Here is a 20463-nt window from a genome sequence, read left to right as displayed (position 1 = left end):
TAGCCGTTGAGAAATTTGTTTGTAGGGCCGAATAATGAAATATTGGGGTGAATTATTGTTGCCAGCAATGTAAGGCTAAGGTTAGCACTTAGCGGTCAAGCCAACCAAAATTTCCATTCTTGCACATCTTTCTTTCACATTTTCTACACTTTCTTGACTTTCTTTTTTGTGTAAAGAAAAAAAAAAAAGAACTTTTTTTTTTTCTTTATAGATTGTTATCTTTTACTTAACAAAATTCTAAAGGCCTTTTATACTTCCAAAAGCATTTTTTGATTCTGTTTGCATCTAGGAAGCAAGTCAATTGAAAAGGGTTAGTTTGGTATATGGAATTTTCGCACCAAATGCGTTCTCATGTTGGAGGAGAAGAGTTTTCATACAATTTATTTAGTTGGTAATACAATTCATCTTGATGGCCTACTAAGTCTGCATTGAGTCATCAATTTCGGCTTGAGGGAAGAGGTGAAATTGTACGATTGATTCTTTTTGTGTTTTTAGCAAGAATAAAAGACAAAAACATTATTTAGGAAAACAAAAAAAAAGAAACAGAGGAGTTTTTGGTTCTTGAGATGAGACTCCTCTTCTGACTTTGTCTGTCCTCTTTCTTTTTACGTAGTCAAACTTTCTTCCATCCTACTAATATTGCCCTTGACTTAGGATTGTCTACAGGGTTGCTGACTTTGATTGAATATGCATGATCATCTTGTCTAAAATATGTATATATATGTATATATATATATGCATGATCTATATATATACATGATCATGGAACTAATTCTATGCATGGTGCAAAGCTCACCTTTGTGCCAAAGGAAACGATCTTTTTTCGTTTTTTCAATTTCTTTTAGTGAAAGTTGGAAATTTCGAACTTAGACCTTTCACTCGTATTCTTTATTTCTATACCATCCGATTGGTCTCTCCTCCTCGATGAATTGTCCCTCTTTCTTTACCTTTTGTTGAAAAATAGCTTCCTCTTTTTTTCTTTTTTTTTTTGTCTGAAATATCAACAATGAGAATTGATTTATAATAATGTCTTCTTTAGCAATTGTATTTGATGTAGAAAAACTACAACATGCTCTAACTCTCTAAGTTTTTAGTTTCATTTCTTTGGTCCTAAATAAATATATAAATATATATATTTATAGACACACACACACATAAAACCATTCAAACAAATCTTGTGTCAATCTACAATATATATTCTTTTTAAAAAAAATTATATTTAGAGTTAAATATTTTATATGTGGGTAAAAATAAAGGATTAATTTCTTAATCCAACTCTACTTTTTGGTACGAAACTTTGGATGTTTTAATACACACGAAGATGCAATGTTTTAAACTTTGGATGTTTTGGTACGAAACTTTGGTCGTGACGGAAAACGACAGCAAATTTTGCAACACAAAGCGACAAGAACAGGAAATATCGTGGCTTAAAACTTTACATCCGTAGGTGGACTGGGAGCTGGGCCAATCCCATTGGACAACTTAAAAAGAAAAGCTGACGTCCCGGGCCAGCCCACCCACTCTGATCAGCCTGAATATACTAAAAGCAAACAGTTGTTGGGCCAATGTTCGAAGAACGTGTAGTTTTGACTTCCATACACAGTCCGTAATACACGAAGATGCAATGTTTTGGTACATTTTTTAATTATTTTTTATCTTATATATATTAAATCGCTATTATATATATATTTTTACAAAAACTCTTAAAAATAGCAATCAAAATAGGGATTTTACATATACACAGTCCGTGTACGTAAGATTACCTCTTCTATTCTGTTGAGTGCAACTTTGAGGAAAGTTTTTGAACTCAAATGCAAACAAGCTTGACTATTGAAACTATTGGGGTCTGATCGTATTTTACCATGTTTTTCTGGGGAGGTAATTAAATTCAGAAAAGAAAATTAAAAAAAAAAAGGTAAAATCTACTAGCAGCGGTAATCTTTACTCTTGAAGACTTGAACGGTTGAACCAATTAAAACAGTGAACAGTCGTCGCCACTGTCATCGAACCCACCTGTGAGAGAAGAAAAGGATGCCGGCGACTGCAACGATAGTTGGAGCCCTGCTGGGATTGGGGACCCAGATGTACTCCAATGCCCTCCGCAAACTCCCTTACATGCGCCGTCAGTGTTCTTTCTTTGCTATATTCGTTTCTATTTCTATAACCTCAGCGAAATGAAATCAGAACCGAAATGGGGTGGTTCAAGATTGAATTTTTTTTTTGTCTTTTCAATTGTGGGGTTTTTGATTAATGGGCTAATTCAATGATTTCGGCAGATCCGTGGGAACATTTGCTGGGGATGGGATTGGGAGCTGTGCTTGCTAATCAGATGGTGAAGTGGGACGCCAAAGCCCAAGAAGACCTCGATAAGCTCCTTGCTAAGGCTAAGGAAGCTAACGAGCGCCGTTACTTTGGTACTTGTTTTATTTTTCTCCCTTTTCCTTTTTCCTACTTCGATTTTTGTTTCATTTTTTTCCATTATCTTTTTGTTGGGTTTTGTAAAGTTTAAATCTTTGTATCTGTTTTTGGTGTTTTCGCCATCCATTTTGCATATTAGGCGAAGTTTTCATTTCATCCAGCCATTTTCTGCTGCTCCTTTTTTTTTTAATTATTTAAATAAATAAATACAGTAATAAATTTTATTTTATTTTTAAATAGATGTTTTCGGAGACGAGAAATTAGCAGTTTGGTGTTTTAGTTTGTTTTAAACCCCACGTAATGTGCGTGGCCTTCTGCTTATTGATCGATTTTTTGCCATGCATCAAACAAAATATTGGAGTTGCTTAGGTAGCTGTTTCCATTTTGATGGCAACATAATAACAAAAGGCAATAGACTAATTGGGAAGTGGCATATTCCACATATTGTTAGTATGACTACTTTCTTCACTACTTACTGATTGATGCATGAAAGAAAACATTCTTTTGGCGTTTTAAGAAGCGTAGGTTGGTCATGTGTACTTCTCCATATTCTTCTACATGGAGTTGATCTAGGGAAATGCTTGGTGGTGAATTTGTCAGGCTATTTGTTTGGAATCATTGATTTGTAGTTTTTGGATGGTATATCTTGGCAGTTTGGGAGTTTAGGATAGAAAAGAGAAGAAGGGAAAACTTAAGTTATGAGAGAAGAGAAGGGATTGTTGTGTTGTTTGGGAGTTTTGAGAATTAGTGGAATGATTTTGGATATAAAAGTCATTAAATATTTGTTCAAGACATTTTCAAGGATAAAATAGGTATTTTAAAAAACTTTCATAAGCTTCCTCCAACCTTCTCTCCATTTCTCTCCAATTTGGGAGGAAAACTTTTACTTACTATTTATCCTCTTAAATCCTTAAATCCTTCCATTTCTCTTCTTTTCTTTCCTAATAAAACTAACAAACGAAGGAAATGTTCACTTTCTCTTCTTTCCCCTTCTTTTCTCTCAAAATCATCCACTCTCTTAACGAACTGGCGTGATGTAGTGGTGCATTGGGATTGTCTGTTTCTGACACTGTTTTGATCAATTTGGGATAATGTTGGTTTGTGCACTTGGTTGTTGAGTTAAATCCTTGTTTCTTTCAAGTCGACTTCTATTTACCTGTTTGTCTTGAGTATGTTGGATAGGATCCTCTTCCTGAAAATTCTAACATTCTACTGTTTCTTATCTAGTCTACATAAAGGCCTTAGGACAGGAAGTACATTTTGGCTGCCTTTATGAGGTAGGGAAGCCTTATTAGCATTTTTTTCTCGATGAGATTTAAGTTTGCCTTGCCTCAGAAGACAAAATCCCAGATCAAGTTTGGAAAGTGGAAAAGTTGGTTCTGTGTTAGTTTAGTGTGGGAAATTCAAACCTTATGCATCTCTAGTACATAGAATGAATCAGAATATTGTCAAATGAAGCTTGATCTTTCTTTCCTCTGACTTAGATAATATGTTTGGGCTTGCCAATAATTATAATACTCACTTTTGCTTAGCTAAGCTTTGCTGTTGCTTATAATGGTATTTGTTTTCTTAATTCTATGGGTCATAACCTTCTTCATCATGCTCCCTAGTTTACTACTTCAATTTGGCTGGGACTGGCATTTGTATGCATTATTCTCTAAGTGAGGAGATCCACATGTCATGTCCTGAATATTGCCACTAAACCTTTCTAATCATCAATATCTGAAGAATATTTGCCTTACTGTCGTCAAAGGACGCACAATTCTTTGACCTTTTCTGCTGGTCGACTTTCCTTCAAAAAAAAAAAAAAAAGTAAATCGAGAAAACATATAAAAGTAGAATTCTATTAGTAAAGACTGTTAAAAGTGAATTATTATGGCTCCCTGAGTTTTCTTGTCTTCCACTATATTTAACATTCCTTGAACTTTTCTTTTGGCTGCACTACAGTTTGTTGCCCTGATAACTAAAAAGAAGATGACTGAATACACATAATTATTAAATTGTCTAATAAAAGAGGAAAGTGAAGAGCTAGCTGTAAGTAACCAGGCGACCAGAACACAGAAAGTAAAACTAAAAATTATGCTCCCTGCATCCATGTTGCACTTGGAGATGAATACTTTGAAATATGAGCTAACAGCAATTAGTTCTCACTGAGCATATCATTGTGATTATGGAGCATATTGTAATACCACCCCTCTGATATATGATGCTGGGCTCCATATTTCAAGGCTTGTGAACTCTGGCAATCACCACTTCATTCACTTCACAGAAGCTTACATTAATGTGTCAAAATTGAGAGGTTAATTAGGATGATTCTAACTTTGAGGGGAGAGGATTTTCTTGTATGAATTTGTCACTGATGCATATATTTAATGTCGTTATTGGTTTTACTTGAATTTTAAGCCAAGTATTCAGCTGTGCGTTATGCAGAAAGTATTCATTAATTTATTCATGAAAATTTTATTAATTTTTTGTCACATTATTCAAGAAACTTTCATGCTTCTATCTTTTGAACTCTGTGTTTCTACAATAAATGTAGAATAACATCTTCTGCTATCTTGTGGAACAGAGGTAAATGCTAGATTGTAAATATTCAGTTACTATAGGAAAAAGTAATTGATTGCAATTGAACCTAAATCTGCAGATGATGAAGAAGATTAGAGCTCATCAATTTGGAGAGCTCACAAGCTGTGGACAGCCGTATAATGCACTGTAGACATTCATAGCTTGGTCTCTGTCTGTAATGGTCTTCTTCTTCTCCTTTTAGTTTAGACTTGCAGCATTAATGCTTTTGAAATGCTGTCATATTCTGAATTTTCTTATGCAAGAGTTTCATCATCAATAATATACTGTAAAGTTCCCTGGCTGCAAATCCATTGAGTGAGAAGGAACGACTCTTTTGTTATGATTGATTACTTAGGAATTGAATTTGTTAGCTACATGTAAAATATGATCATTTACTTTCTTTGTTCACTTCAAAAGCTATGAATGAAAACTCATTCAATTCCATGTTGACTCTTCGTTTTGTATTGTACTTTTGAGCTTTAGGTAGGTAGTGAAATCTGGTTGGAGGTCTAATTTTAGATACAGTAGTAGCTATTTTTGGATCATAAATGGAGCAGCACTGCTGCTGAAATGGTGCATATAAAGTTGGTAATAAATGCTGCACCCACTAACCACTGAACGGAGGTGGAGTTGGATCACACCTGCACCATATTCTCATCCCGAATTCATGTGCACAAGGGCACATTATATTCTGCAGTTATTCAGAGGTTCTCTTAGCTTTTTATGGAAGTGAGCAAATAGGTAATTTGATTGATTTGTGATGCATAAGGTTCAGTTTTGATCCTTGGCTTATCCATGGTTGTTTGTTACGAGCTTGGTCTACAGAATACTGCCCTTTACCACGATCTTGGTTGTGTGGGAAAGGAAATAGGCAATACGCGGGAGGAAAAACCTTTTCTAATTTCTACCCTGTTTCTTGATAATGATGAGAGTGGAAGAGTTTCATCTTCACATCCTTCAGATTGTTTTGTTTGTCTTGCCATGTTAATTAAATGCACAAAAAGTGAATTGTACAAACGTGAACTAGAAACAATGGATTTTGAGTTCAATCTTGCTGAGTAATCAAAAGGTCAATTCTGCATACGCCAATTGTTCACATAATAAAATTTCTCTTCTTCAAGAAAAACCAATCGCTATTTCAGGAGGCCTACACATATGGATCAGGACTCATCTTCTCAGATTGAACCATCCTGTCGTTAAATATATGCAGCAATAGATCACAGGCTTGCCGTGATGTTGGTCTTTCAAAAGGTGCAGTTTTCGTACATTGCAGTGCCATTTCTAGCACTTGGAACGCACCATTTTCTTCATGGGGTAAGAGTGGCTTCAATGCAGGATCAATTATCTCCTCGCGAGCAGATCCTTGCATTTCAATGCGGGATTCAACCCATCTTACCATGTCTATGTCCTCGCCAAAATTCCCATCAGTTGGCATTCTTCCACTCACTAGCTCCATGAGCACAATGCCCATGCTGTATACATCACTCTTCTCTGTTGCTTTCAAAGAATAAGCATACTCTGCAAACACAGAAACATGTCGTTAGAACTTAGTTATTCTGTTTAACTGTATTCGCGACAACTAAACAAACAACAACGATACCTGGTGCAATATAGCCGTAAGAGCCTGCAAACCATAAGTTTGAATCAGTATCTACAGAATCATAGTTGCTGGTGAGAGCTTTTGCCAGTCCAAAATCGCCCAAATGTGCCTCCATATTTGAGTCTAGCAACACATTGCTAGACTTGATATCTCTGTGAATGATTTTAGGCACACAATCATGATGAAGATACTCCACTCCTTGGGCTAACCCCACTGCTATCCTCAGTCTCGCCTCCCAGTCAAGGCCTTTCTTCTTCTTGTGTTTGCTTGGTTGCTTATGTAGCCAATCCCACGCACTTCCGTTCTCCATGAATTCATAGATCAGTAAATTTGATTGCCCTCCTTTGTTGTTACAGTACCCCAACAACTTGACCAGATGCCTGTGTCTGATCCTGCCAAGAGTCTTAATTTCTCTCGCAAAGCTTTTGTCCAGCATTGGATCATCCTTTCTTCGAATCTTCTTGACTGCCACTGTTTCTCCATTGAACAGCTGAGCTCTGTAGATAGTTCCTGATCCTCCAGACCCAATCATAAACTCTTCGCTGAGGTTGTTTGTGGCTTCCATTATGTCCTCCCATCTGATATCAAGTCTGGCAGCATGCTGCTGAAATAGTGGTCGCTTTTGAGCCTGGGAAGAACTCGACCAATAGGCACAGCTCCCTTCAATACTGGCCCTCCCTATGACTTCTCGCCTGCTTCTAAAGAAGAGGGCAGCTCCAAATAACAGAAGAATAATGGCAACTATGGTAGATATTGCCGATATTACCACTACAGACGACTGACTTAGACCTGAATTCTTATTTTCCTGGAAGTCCTTGCAGCTCTGGAGAGGACTTCCACAAAGAAGTGAATTTCCAACAAATGCCGCAACTGGCCAGTGAGCAAACCGCTTGTCCAGTTTCCCTTGGAGATTGTTGTAAGAAAGGTTAAGCCTACCCAAGCTGATCATCTCACCAACTTTAGGAGGTACTTCTCCCGAAAGTTCATTGTGAGATAAATCAAGCGCTTCAAGTTTCGACAGTGCACCGATGGAGGATGGGATTAGACCAGTGAGGTTATTGTAACTTAAGTCGAGAATACTTTGGAGATTCTGCATACTCCCGATCTCACTAGGAATTTCTCCACTTAAGCTGTTTCGGGCAAGATGAAGTTCGTAAAGTTTACTTAAGCCACCAATGGTTGAAGGCATAGGACCAGAAAGTTGGTTAGCATCAAGATTGAGGACGTTGAGAGAATTGAGTCTACCAATTTCAGGAGGAAGAGTGCCATTGAGTGAATTATCGTTAATAGAAAGCACTAGAAGTTTGGAGCAGTTAAATAATTCTTGAGGAAGAGGTCCATAGAAGCGATTAGAGGAGAGCTTCAGCTCACCCAAAAGAGGCAAAGTTCCAAGCCAAGATGGAATCGGTCCAGAAAAAAGGTTATTATTGAGATCGAGATGTGTCAGTTTCTTGCACGATGAAAGCTGGAAAGGTATAGAACCAGTGAGTGAATTTCCTGAGATATCTAGAAGGGATAGTTCCCTGATAAATCCAAATGTCCAAGGGATTTTACCAGTCAATTGGTTGTTCCCTAATCTTAACCTTTCAAGAGCAGGTGAATAGCCTAATTGTGAAGGGATTTCTTGATCAAATGCATTGTCTGTAACATCAAAAGAAAGAAAGGAATGCGAACTACAGAGTGCAGCAATGCTACCATTCAATTTGTTACTTGACAAATTGACTCTTGTCAGATTTGAAATTTTGATCAGTTCATCAGGGATAGTACCTTCAAGCGAATTATTGTACAGCATGAACTCTTGCAGAGCTTGAAGGTTACCAAAAGTGGGAGGAATTCCACCAGAAAGCCGATTATCTGCCAAATCAAGGATTGTCAGTTCACGGCAATTTCCCAAACTGGCTGGAATCTCACCTGAGAGATCATTCTGTCTGAGATGAAGGAAATTCAGCTGCTTTAACCTTCCAATTGTCATAGGCATCTGACCCGAGAATTGATTTCCGAAGAAATCAATCATTTGCAAGCTTGAGCAATTACCAATCTCTTCAGGAATCTCCCCAGATAATTGATTATCATAAAGATAAAGAATCTGAAGGTTTCCTAGCATTCCAATCTCTCTAGGCAAATTGCCCTTTAAATTGTTTTGGTACAATGCCAATGTCTGCAGGTTACTGAGGTTGGCAATAGAAGGAGAAATTGTACCAACCAAAGTATTGTTGTTGAGCAAGAGATCAGTCAATTCAGCCAACTCATAAAGCTCTAATGGGATTGAGCTATTTAGAGTATTATTAGATAAATCAAGTTGCTTCAATGACCTGCAGTCTTTCAATTCCACAGGAATCCCACCATAAAGTTGATTTTGGGCTAGCATCAAATGTTCCAAATTGGTGGTGTTAGTACATAATTCCTTTGGAATTAGACCAGAAAGATTGTTACTTGATAAAACCAAGTAATTGATTAGACCCATATTACCAAATTCAGCAGGGATTCCACCAGAGAGCTTATTGGCTGACAAGTCTAGAGTCTGAAGATTTTGCAAGTTTGCCAAGGACTTTGGAATTCCACCTTGAAGCTGATTACCAAGCAGATTCAAATATACCAATTGACTCATTTCACCAAGCTGGGCAGGAATTTCACCTGAAAGAGTATTATTGGCAAGGTTTAGTGTCTGGAGATTCTGAAGGCTACCCAATTCTGCTGGAATTGATCCATTCAAGTTATTAAGGGCGGCAGTGAATACAGCAAGGCTAGAACAATTCCCAAGCTCAGCTGGAATAGGGCCATCCAGCTGATTGTCCTGCAAAATCAAGTACTGAAGCTGCCCAAGTTTACCTAGCTCTGGAGGTATATGACCACTAAGACTGCATGAGGCCAGGCCAAGAATGATCAAATTATCAAGATTACCAAAAGAAGCAGGAATAGGCCCTGTGAGGCCATTGTCACCAATTTTGAGAATTTGGAGGTTGATGAGAATGCCAAGTTGAGAAGGAATGGGACCAGAAAGCTGGTTAGAGTAAAGAAGCAAAGATTCCAAAGAAGAAAGGTTTGAAAGAGTAGTTGGAATGGGGCCTGAGAGCTGATTAGAAGAAAGATCAAGTTGGAGCAGGTCATGCAAAAGGCCTAGGGAAGGTGATATTGTCCCACCAAGTGAAGAATCAGAAAGATTGAGACTCACCAGTTGCAGTGAGCCATCAGCTGGATTTCTTGCGCATGAGACACCTCTCCATGTACAGAAATTTGGGTTGTTTATGGACCAATCTTGCAGCACATTCTGGGGGTCTTGAAACGACTGTTTCACCTCCAAAAGAACTTGAAGAGTTGATGAAGAATTTGCACCCTGGCATGACACTGATCCACTTGAAAGAACGATGACTAGAACTACGACAAGAACTGATAAAACTTGTCTCAGAAATGCCATCTTTTTTTTTTTGTTGTTGCAAAAGGGATAAGAAGAATTGTTGAGACAAGCTATGAAGATGAGCTAAGAAGAATGAAAGGGCAAGGGAGGGAGAGAAGAAAGAGGCTGAAATTTAGGACTAAAAAAGGTTTGACTAAGAGGAGGACTAGTGTTGTCAATCTCCTTCTGCTGCTTCTGATGATCCTGCATGGGTTCCATGAGTTTTTGCTGTTTGGTTGTAGGCATTGAAGGACAACTGTAAATCTTGGTCTGGGATGGTGAGAACTGAGAAGACGCGTGGGATTCTTAAGGCAGTGCATGCAGTTTTTGGCTATATATTTCTCGAAAAATGTAAGGCTAATTGACTGATGTGGAGTTGGGGGTTTGGTATTTGTAGAGCTTTATTGTTGAAGCCTTAAAATTGATGCCAAATAAAAGATAAGCAACAAAAGATAGAGCTACCACAGCCACCCTGCCATAACCATTAATGGCCACCGCTCTCCTATTCCATTCAGATGGAGAGAGAGAGAGAGAGAGAGAGACAAAGATAACAAGGAAAGGAAATTAATTGAATGGAATTGTGATTGGTAAGACAATGGTCAATGAAAAGAAGCCCCAGAAGGGACCAAAAAACCAATTTAAAAGTATAGAAAGTTCTTAATGGAACAAAGAAATAAAAGGTTTGTTCGACTAAATGCACAGAGAGTGTGTGTGAATGTGCGTGAAAATGTGGAGCATAAAAGCTTGCATGAGTGGAAGATACAGTGGTTGAAGTGAAGACTGAAAGTTGGTGGATTTGCCAGTTTTGGTGTGTTAGCTCAAAACAACTATGAACATACATGAAAGTGATCCGTTGGATTTCCAATTTATCTGTTAGTTTGTGGTAGTTTTTTTCTTTCTTTCTTTCTTTTTAAAAAAAAAAAAAATATGTACGAAGGAGGGAGGGGCTGAGGGAACGTAAGATTATTGAGTCAACCACTTCAGGTCCCCACGTCATAGCTATAAAACAAACTTCCTGCTCTCATTCTCTTTTCTGTGATTTTACGTTTGCAGATTTTCTGTTTCTTAGACAAAGAGGAAACTTATTCTTTAACCTTGTGATTGGATTGAGTTAACCAAATCTTTGTGTCCTTTTGCAGCCTCTTTCTGATTGAATGGTTGCATTGAGGCTCAGACTTTTGCTTCCTAATCCAAAATCCAAGCCTTTCATCTCCAGCGCTCCAAACATTTTTTTGAGCTCGATCGCATTACACTTTTACTAGAACAAGAAATCCAACCACTTCAAGATTTCTGTTTAGCATCTGATAGACAATTTACATTTTACTTACGTTTCAAGTTACTGACTTTCTAGGTTGCCCTTTTGGTGGATTCAACTTGGTAGATTCTTGAACTTTAAGCTGCCCAATTGATTTTGCATTTTGCCTTCACACATCAAGAATAGAAATCAAAAGGGAAAAGATTTTATTAGTAATAAATAGTCTTTACAAAATTTTTCTTGGGGGAAAGTATAGCATACATTTTACCAGAGACCTATAAAAATAAATGAAGAACCTACAAAACCAACACCATCCTCTCTGCAGCTCTGTGAAGCTATACACAGAACTTTGCCTTGGTTGATAGTATTTCCTACTTAATGCAACTCCTGATTAGCACACATGGGCCTAAACTGCCTTCTGTTATTTTGGAATTTACATCATTTCTCAGTTTTTAAGTGCAAGTTCCTACTTTGAAAATTTGTGATGTTTGAGGAGATGTGGCCACAGTCATATATAAATATATATATATATATATATATATATATATATATATATATATATATATATATATCAGGGATAATAAAACTATAGATCCACCATTGAGGCCCCTATGTATTGTATTTGCCAAAAAGTCAATCTAAAATGTCCAATGGAAAATTAAAATTTTTTAACGAACTTAATCATGTGCACCTTTACAAATTGATTGTCTTGGTCCATTATTTTCAAAGTTGTGTCCAATTTTGTCATTTCATCAATACAAACCCAAAAGTCCATTATTTCACAAAACAAAAAAAATTAGTATGGGAGTTTTGATGGGATATTTTAAAAAATGCTAATGGAGCCAGTTTTGTACACTATAAGTCTACATTTGAAATTAAAAAAAAAAAAACACACACACACACACACACACTAATGGGTATGTGGTGATATGTAAGGGGTACAATTGGATACGATCTAATGATAATGTAGCAAAATGGTCATTTTTAATTGTGCACCAGAGTGACACTGCTAAAATTTTTTTTTTTAATTTTTCATTAGAGGGTCTTGATTGGCTTTTTATAGGATAGATGAAGGAGTTAAAATAGCCGCGCGCGGTGATAAATTAGGACTAAATTGACTAAAACTCCAAACATAAGGGACCAAAATGGCTATTTTTCCTCCTGGACTCCTACTAGTTTTAAGATATTGGACTAATATATAGTGTGCCAGAATGGTGGTACATTTAGAACTTTAGGGTCATTTCACTGGATTGAAACTACAAAGCCATTTTGAAAAACTCTCAACTCTTCGAAAAACTCTTAAAAGTGGAAAGCTCATTTTGACAGGATTAGAGTACTGCCTGCACAATGCCAATGGCTATTTCCTACTTATACCTGTTTAACATCCCAAGTTGAAACCCTAAACCATACAACAGAATTTATTTGCGAAATGCATCATACCAGCTTCAATCTTCAGTGCCTAAATCATTAGGTAAGATTAATCTTGCAAATATAAATCATTAGGTAAGGTTAATCTTGCAAATATTCTGTGAGATAGTACATAAATTTAAATTTATTTGTATTCATGGCCAAAAAAAAAAAAAAGAAGAAAGATTAGCAAATGTATTTGCACTAGAAGACCTTGAAAGAGAAATTATGTGGTATTCTTTTTTTTTTTTCCTGACGGAGTGGGTATCCGGCCCAGACTACTCCCACTCTGGTCCGGGAGAGGAGGTCCACTGCACTCCGAGCACGGTAACAAGGGGGTTCAAACCCTGATTGCTCAGATAAGTCTACCATACCCTAAAGAAGGGGAGCTGACCGCTCGAGCTAACCCTTGAGGACAAATTATGTGGTATTCAATGGGATGCATTTGGTTTGGTGCTGTAAAACACTCTTACACATACTGGTAGATGTCACGCTCAAACTCTTTGCAGATTCTCGAGTTCATTTTCTCCTATAAATTATAGAAGCAAGTGAATATTTCCAAACTTACACCACATGTTTTGTCCCCTTAATGTGTTGCTTTTTATTACTCTTTTTCTTATCAGTCTATTCTACCAAAATATATATATATATATATATATCTATATATATATATATATATATATATATATATATAGTCCTTTTTTGTTTCCTATTTCTTCACTATCAACTCCTAACATTTTCTCTTCATGAGAAGACAAAGATAATCAGTTAAACTAAAAAGGAATCCCTCAATATCTTATACAATCTTGTAAGCATTATACACTCGAATAAAAAAAAAATTATTGTTGAAATCACATCTGGCTGTCGATGGATCACGGACCTTCATCTCATTCAAATGTCCATTGTCATATAATACTATGAATCAATCCCAAAGAGTCAAGCATATTTTGGCTGGCATCGTTTATGAATTTATTACACTTATTTTTTGTCCGTTATTTAGTACTAATATTAGTTTTTATGAGTCATTATTTGGTACACAAAAACCAAATCGTGTACGGCTGTTAAATTTCCATTAAACCTTCTAGATTTTGTAACAAATACAGAAGCTTTAGCTGAATTCTTAAAACCACATTATTTGCTCTTTCTGATCATGATCATCAAATAATTATACGAGACAAAGAAGATTAAGAGATGATATATATATATTCCATGCAATGATGTGTAGTTGTGAATTGTGATAGCTGTTAAGTCCTCAATAATTTGCAACATAAAGAAGATGCTTAGTCCAAATGAATGTGACAAAGATGATGAATATTAAACTCATCAGAGCGTCATTCCTTTGACAATGCTTAGTCCAAATTGGTACCATAAGATAAGACTGCAACAAGCAAATATTCTCCACGGCCTTAGTCAAACCTCCTGTTACCTTCTCTTACGAAACCTGTGATGATAGTGTGATGTAGTTGTGTGAAGATTACCTCAGTAGTAACTTTGATTGATTGAACTAATTGAAATATGATAAACATGATGCTCTTGCAAAAGGAATAGTTACCATTGGGCTCTTCTACTCCTCTATAGAACTCGTTTCTCCTCGTTTTCTCTAGAATTTTTTCAGTAAAAATCTCCTTCATCTCTCTCATGGGAGAAAGATCAAATTTGGTCTTTTCTATGGAAGGGATCGGAGCACTTTCTCTAGGTTTTAATTTATCTTATTTGAATAAATTCTTTCTTAAGGTTTCTCAGTGAAAGATTTTTCTCTCCTAATTAAGATGCTCTAGCGAGAGTTTTTCCTCTCCTAAAATGTTCTGATGAGAGTTTTATTGACTTTATTCATTCCTAAAATGTTCTAATGAGATTATCAATGTTATCTTTATTTGTATTAATTACTTAAATTTGTTGTATCTATTGATTTCAAATCTATATATATCTGCGTCATGTTTATTTGATGTAATTTTTTTTACTATTAGTGCAGATTTATTGAATGAAATGATCTTTTCTATATATATATATATATGTGTATATATATATATATATATATAGAGCAATAGTTACAAGTTAGTAGTAGCAAATTACTAGTATGGTACACTTTTTCAGATAAATTCAATTACCAGTAGCAGTTGGCACATTACCTAAAGTTCAAGGACTTAATAGCCTGTCTAGTCCTTTTCAACTGAGGGTTCTAATAAGTCTTTGGGAAAATGACCTGTTTCATTCCTTACATTTTACAAAAATATTCTTTTCGTCCCTCACCTATCAACCTGATTACAAATTTTGCAGGTATAATTAGTAGATCACTTGGTTAACTCAATTTGATATTCAATTGAAATTTAATGAACCACAAAAAATAAAAAATTATAACATAAAAAAGAAGGATTAATCTTTCCTACATTATCATTGTATACACTGACGGGTTTATATACCTGCCACATCATTTCAATTTAAATTTAAACACCAAATTTTGTATTTGTGCTATACATCTAGACTCGCAAGCGTATATACTAATGATGCATGAAAAGATTTATTCAAAAAAGAAACCTTACTATTCCAAAACAAAGAATGACCTTTTATGTTATAATTTTTTTTATTTTTTTTGGTTTAATAAATGTCACGTGAATATGATGGAGTTGACTGAATGATCCATCAATTCTAACTCCGAAATTTATTACAGAATTATTGGATAGTTTGATTCAGATTGAAAATTAGGTTCAGGGATGTAATAGTTTTAATTTTTAAATGTTAGGAACGAATTTGCTTTGTTTTAAAAGTGGGGGACGAAAAGAATATTTTTACGAAATGTGAGGGATCCCACGGGACATTTTCGCCAAGTCTTTTGTCCAATGTCTGACTTGATCCGCCAACTTCCAATTACAAGCAGCACCTCATGACATTTTTGTATACCAAAAATTCAGACAAAATTATTGGGAGAATTTTAAGTTTATTTGCTTTATAACCAAGGCAATAAAAATCATATCATATGACATAACTCTTTTTTTAACCTTTGTTTTTGTGGTTCCTATTTCTTGTGTTAAATTATGTAGCTAGCATCCCTCAAATACTTGAAAAGTTTGATTGATTTTTTCCCCAAAAAATCAAGTGACATAAAAGAAGGGGGGGGGGGGTTTCAAAATATTAATATTTTGTCGTAGAACTAGCCTGAGTAGATGAGAACTGAGAAGAGAAGGCCAATGTATCAAACAAAGAAAGTCAGATTCTGAAAGGGAAGCTTACCAGCAGCAGAGCAGCAGAATTGAGAAAAGAGGACATTGACCAGAATCGACTAGTCTAAATTGTGCTGCATGGATGCGTGGAAATTTGCCAAGACAACTCGGTTTGTGAAACTTGAATGTCTGTTCGGCTTGCTAGTCTAGTCTCACGTGCTCCCAAGTTCATCAGAAATTTGACTTGTAAACTTTGCATATTCTGCTATTCACAGAAGAAAGAAACATCTCATTCTTGCTCAGGCTATGGTCTCTGTGCCATCACCATCTGTATAAATGTACAGTTCCCCCTTCCAATTTCAAGTTTTCAACTTCAACCACCCCCACCCCAACACACACACACACACACACACATACACAGTGCTATTTGACAAAGCAAAAATCAAATTGAGTTTGTTCAGAAGATTAATTGAAAAAAATTTTTGAGTATGATACTATAAAACTCCTCTGATGTCATACTGGAACTGTTAGTCTTGGATGAATGACAGTTGTGTAATAGTTAAAATTTGACTTTTATATATGTGTCATGAATACAACGATCACTGTATATAAGAATTATTCATAATATTATAGCGCTTTTTTGATATAATATATATATGGTATTAAAAGATATTTAAAAATTTGTTTTTGATGCAACTAAAAATAATATTTCTCCAAATCATGCACTGTTCAAGTTGATTATGCCCATTTCTTGACAAAAGCCACACATAAAAAACTCTATCACACACACACACACACACAGACAAAACCTGCTATTTGACAAAGCAGAAAACATTTGAGTTTGTTTGCCAAATTTTAAGCATAATATTATAGCACTTTGTTGATGTAATACATGTGAGATAAACAAGTAATTAACAAAATATTTTTTTTATGATAACGGATTGTTGCAATAAGTTAAAGTTGACTATGCCCTTTTCTTGATTTCACATGCACATTTGTAGAGACTTTTCTTGATTAATCTTAGTAAAGCAAAAAACTCTAATTTTAGCCACGACATAATCATCACCAGCACAATATGGGCTTCCATCTTTGAACTCTTCACAATGGCAACCTACAATTAATTTATGGTTGCTGTAGAATTACTAGTAAAACGTGAAACAGTGAAATTATCAATTAGAATTAGGCAGACGAAGAGAATATTTGAATACACGTGTAGAGGCATATATATGACTAGAGTAGAGGCAAAGTTTCTGGGGTTTGAATTTAAGCTCTCATTGAGGTTGAAAAATCAATCAAACACACGAACATTACTGGCAGCAGTAACTGGATCAGACTAATGAAGACTCCTTGCTATATGGTAACAACTTGATCTATTACCCACATATTTCAAGGTTGAAGTCTCAAGATTCAATTTTGGTCATCACCTAAAAAAGTATCTAATGATTTCAATTGACCTTTCAAATGATAAAAATTATTAGTTTTTTCGTTCTTTTAACTAGCTGGTTATCTAACTGCAATCGAGCAAAGTTGCAAAATCACATTGACTTTAGATCTTAATTATAGCTGTTAAGACGAAAATTATTCATTCAAGACATGATGTTTAAGGGGTAAAACAATACTTAACTTTTGTTCATTTCAAGTAATACACTTTACCTATTTGAGGGCATAGTAATATCATCTCAAAGTCTTAATAGAAGGATCATAATTCCATGATGCTGCTATTTCATTTTAAAAAAAAAAAAATTCATGGAGGTCTATATTCCCCTATCTTTGGACAGACCATTTTTTGCAAAAAAAAAAAAAAAAAAAAAAGTTATCAGAATAACGCTGTTTAGTCATTTTTTTTATTTTTTCACACACCGTTTTATTTTACATACAATATATTACAAAATGATCTACAATATTATTCCAATAAATTTTGGTTAAAATAATCTACTGTCCGCATACACTAATCTAGACATCTTTCTCTAGCATGCATGTCTTCTCTACCATATAGTAAAGTATATTCTGACCTTCAATTCCATCATCATACTTGTCTGTCTTCTGCGATTTTCAACTACACTTACAAGTGTTAGGAAGATTAAAAATTTTGGCTATTTCAATCACCAAGTAAATGGTATCGTTTGAAAAAAAGAAATCACTAAGGAACTCTTACTCCTTTTACAACATCAAGATCCTGTTTCACTTGGATATTTTCAATCGATTTTGCCTACAAAAAATCGATTTAAAATCATGACATATCTAAACTACAAATACAAATATGAAACTTTCTAAAGTTAAGGAAATAAGCCATTATTTATTTCTATATGTCATTTAGATTAGAATTTTTCTTTTTAATATAAACAACTCATGAGCAAATAGAAAGAAGGATCCTTAAAGTTCTCTCCATTATCAGGTTCAGAATTTAAATCATATACTTAATAGTTCGAGAATGGAAAGGGTGTGGAAGGGTAAAAAGAATGGGAAATTTGTTTAAAACCCCTCACATTTTCTCAAATGTATTTTTTCATCCTTCACTTTTAAAATATTTATTTTATATCCCTCATAAATTCAAATTAGCCAAATTTAGTTCTATCTTAAGTTTCTAACCATTTTTTTAATTTGAAATCACCATATGACTCACATCTAGTCATTTTTTATGTACAAGGATCCCATTTTTTTAGTGGTAAAAATGAATATGAATTGGGTTAGATTTTCAACTTCTTTTTTTTTTTTTTTTTTTTTGAAAAAAGCTAAATGTGGTTCATGGAATCTAACTTTTTTTTGTGTTCAAAAAATGATTACGTATGGGTCACCTAATGGATTCAAGATAAAAGTCGTCGAAAACTTAGGTTGGGACTAAATTTTTACCATCTTGATTGCGTAAGAGGCGTAAAGTTTCTATTTTAAAAATGAAGGATGAAAATTTTCATTTGCCAAAATGCAATGGCCATTCTAAACGATTTGTCCTTAAAAGAAAAAGAAAAAGAAAAGCTCATGGGCGAATCGAGAGCTTTTCCTCAGAGTAAGGTTCATATTCCACATTGGACCAGATCAAGTTAACTTAATTGGAATCAGTTTTTGAGAAAATTAAAAAGAAAAAAAAAAAACAAATTCAACATTGCGTCGGTCCAATTTGAGCGTCAACCATTCTTTTCAGATTGCCAAGCGGGCAAACCGCTCATGGGCCACAATAGCCATGGGTTTAGGCTCTGTAGTCAGAGGGCTGGCTTAGGTACCCCAATATGCTATCGTTTGCCATGTGCTGTCATGATACTTTGATGCATGAGTTCTTAATAAATATTTTCTCTTTTCCAAATGTTCTTAATAATATTTTCTCTTTTTCAAATGTTCTTCTTAAAAATTTCTCTTTTTCAAATTATTTCTACGTCTTCCTTAGAAGGTTTATATGATTTGAGTGCTTCACGTACAAGAAGCTTGCGCAATTTTTGAGTCTGCAGGCAACTGTGAAAGCAGCCAAGGAAATGTTGTATACTAGTTTTGACAACCTCAAAAATGTGTTCAAATAGTAAGAGCTAAAATTTGGCAAAATTAAAAAGCCATTTCGCTCAAGAACATTTAACCTATATCCAATGAAATGAAATCAAACGTTATAATTGGTGGGATAGTCAGAGTTTAATCCAAATGGCACCATCCATCATGATACTCAAAAACAAAATCGAAATAAGAGAAAAAAGCCAGCAACTTAATTTTGGTGGTTACGGTTTTAATAATTACTTAATTTGCTCTTTCCTTTTGAAGAATATTGCATGTGTCAACTAATCTTCTATTTTAGTTCTGCTTCTGCCATGTTGTTGTTAATCAATTGGATTAATCTTTCCTACATTGACAGTGTATGCACTGTCAACATTAGATGAATGACAACTATGCAAAATTTGAATTTGAAATTTAATTTTTGCACACACATCATAAATCCGACGGTGATAATGTATACACTGTCAGTGTATATAAGATTTACTCTAATCAATTTTCCTACAACAGTGCTGCCTTCAATCTAATTTCTTTTTTTTACAATGGGTTTAATGTGCAAATAATAGAATGCCACTGACACTAAAGAAAATGAGTAAATCTTTTATACACTATCATGGTTGGATGGATGACACATGAGCAAAACTTTAATTTCAAATTCAAATTTTGTATATGTGTCATATATCTAACGATAATTGTGCATACACTGATAATGTATATAAGATTAATCCTAAAGAAATATGTTTGTTTTGACTTTTGAACAAAGGTTCGCATTATAATACTTAATTTGTGAGTCTCTTGCTACTGGAGAATGTCTCCTCACTTTTTATTTTTTTATCTCATTTGGTGGGTTTTCTCTTAAGCATTGGACAATGATTAAAGCAGGTCATTTAGCATATATATGCTCAATTAACTACTACATGCTTGCACGTCATGTTTTCAAATGTGTGCCTCACGTATTTTTCTGAAATTCACTATAGTGCAAGTCACGTACTTCATCTAGAACCAATTAATTTAAACTTTACCACTTTGTGCTGCTGAACTCTCTCTCTCTCTCTCTCTCTCTCTCTCTCTCTCTCTCTCTCTCTATATATATATATACACACCTATTGATCACTCACTAAAAACTCAACGAACCCGAAAATCAAATCAAGCCAAACACTCCTAGCTTGGCCAATTGTACAAAAGGAACAAAACC

The 20463-nt window shown here is 35.0% G+C and overlaps 2 protein-coding genes across 2 annotated transcripts; one reads left to right on the top strand and one right to left on the bottom strand.

Annotated features, from left to right (window-relative positions):
* The first annotated feature begins 1847 nt into the window (after nucleotides 1-1847).
* On the top strand, nucleotides 1848-5425 carry LOC113707779 (uncharacterized). Its single transcript, XM_027230100.2, has 3 exons — nucleotides 1848-2122; nucleotides 2277-2414; nucleotides 5063-5425. Exons 1-3 carry the CDS (start codon nucleotides 2032-2034, stop codon nucleotides 5077-5079), a joined length of 246 nt encoding a protein of 81 aa, XP_027085901.1. The 5' UTR covers nucleotides 1848-2031; the 3' UTR covers nucleotides 5080-5425.
* Nucleotides 5426-6007: 582 nt separating this feature from the next.
* On the bottom strand, nucleotides 6008-10728 carry LOC113707733 (uncharacterized). The gene is made up of 2 exons (XM_027230035.2): nucleotides 6584-10728; nucleotides 6008-6501 (listed from the first exon to the last, which is right to left on the bottom strand). Exons 1-2 carry the CDS (start codon nucleotides 9996-9998, stop codon nucleotides 6131-6133), a joined length of 3786 nt encoding a protein of 1261 aa, XP_027085836.2. The 5' UTR covers nucleotides 9999-10728; the 3' UTR covers nucleotides 6008-6130.
* Nucleotides 10729-20463: the final 9735 nt, after the last annotated feature.

This window comes from Coffea arabica, chromosome 9c (genome assembly GCF_036785885.1).
Source record: "Coffea arabica cultivar ET-39 chromosome 9c, Coffea Arabica ET-39 HiFi, whole genome shotgun sequence".
Taxonomy (NCBI): domain Eukaryota; kingdom Viridiplantae; phylum Streptophyta; class Magnoliopsida; order Gentianales; family Rubiaceae; genus Coffea; species Coffea arabica.
This window is presented reverse-complemented; position numbering and strand designations above follow the sequence as displayed.

Excerpts from the sequence above, each read along its gene's own strand:
- LOC113707779 (XM_027230100.2), top strand. The coding sequence starts at position 2,032 with ATGCCGGCGACTGCAACGATAGTTGGAGCCCTGCTGGGATTGGGGACC. Across the intron at positions 2,123-2,276 it reads CAAACTCCCTTACATGCGCC|ATCCGTGGGAACATTTGCTG; the intron begins GTCAGTGTTCTT and ends TGATTTCGGCAG.
- LOC113707733 (XM_027230035.2), bottom strand. The coding sequence starts at position 9,998 with ATGGCATTTCTGAGACAAGTTTTATCAGTTCTTGTCGTAGTTCTAGTC. Across the intron at positions 6,502-6,583 it reads TTACGGCTATATTGCACCAG|AGTATGCTTATTCTTTGAAA; the intron begins GTATCGTTGTTG and ends CTGTGTTTGCAG.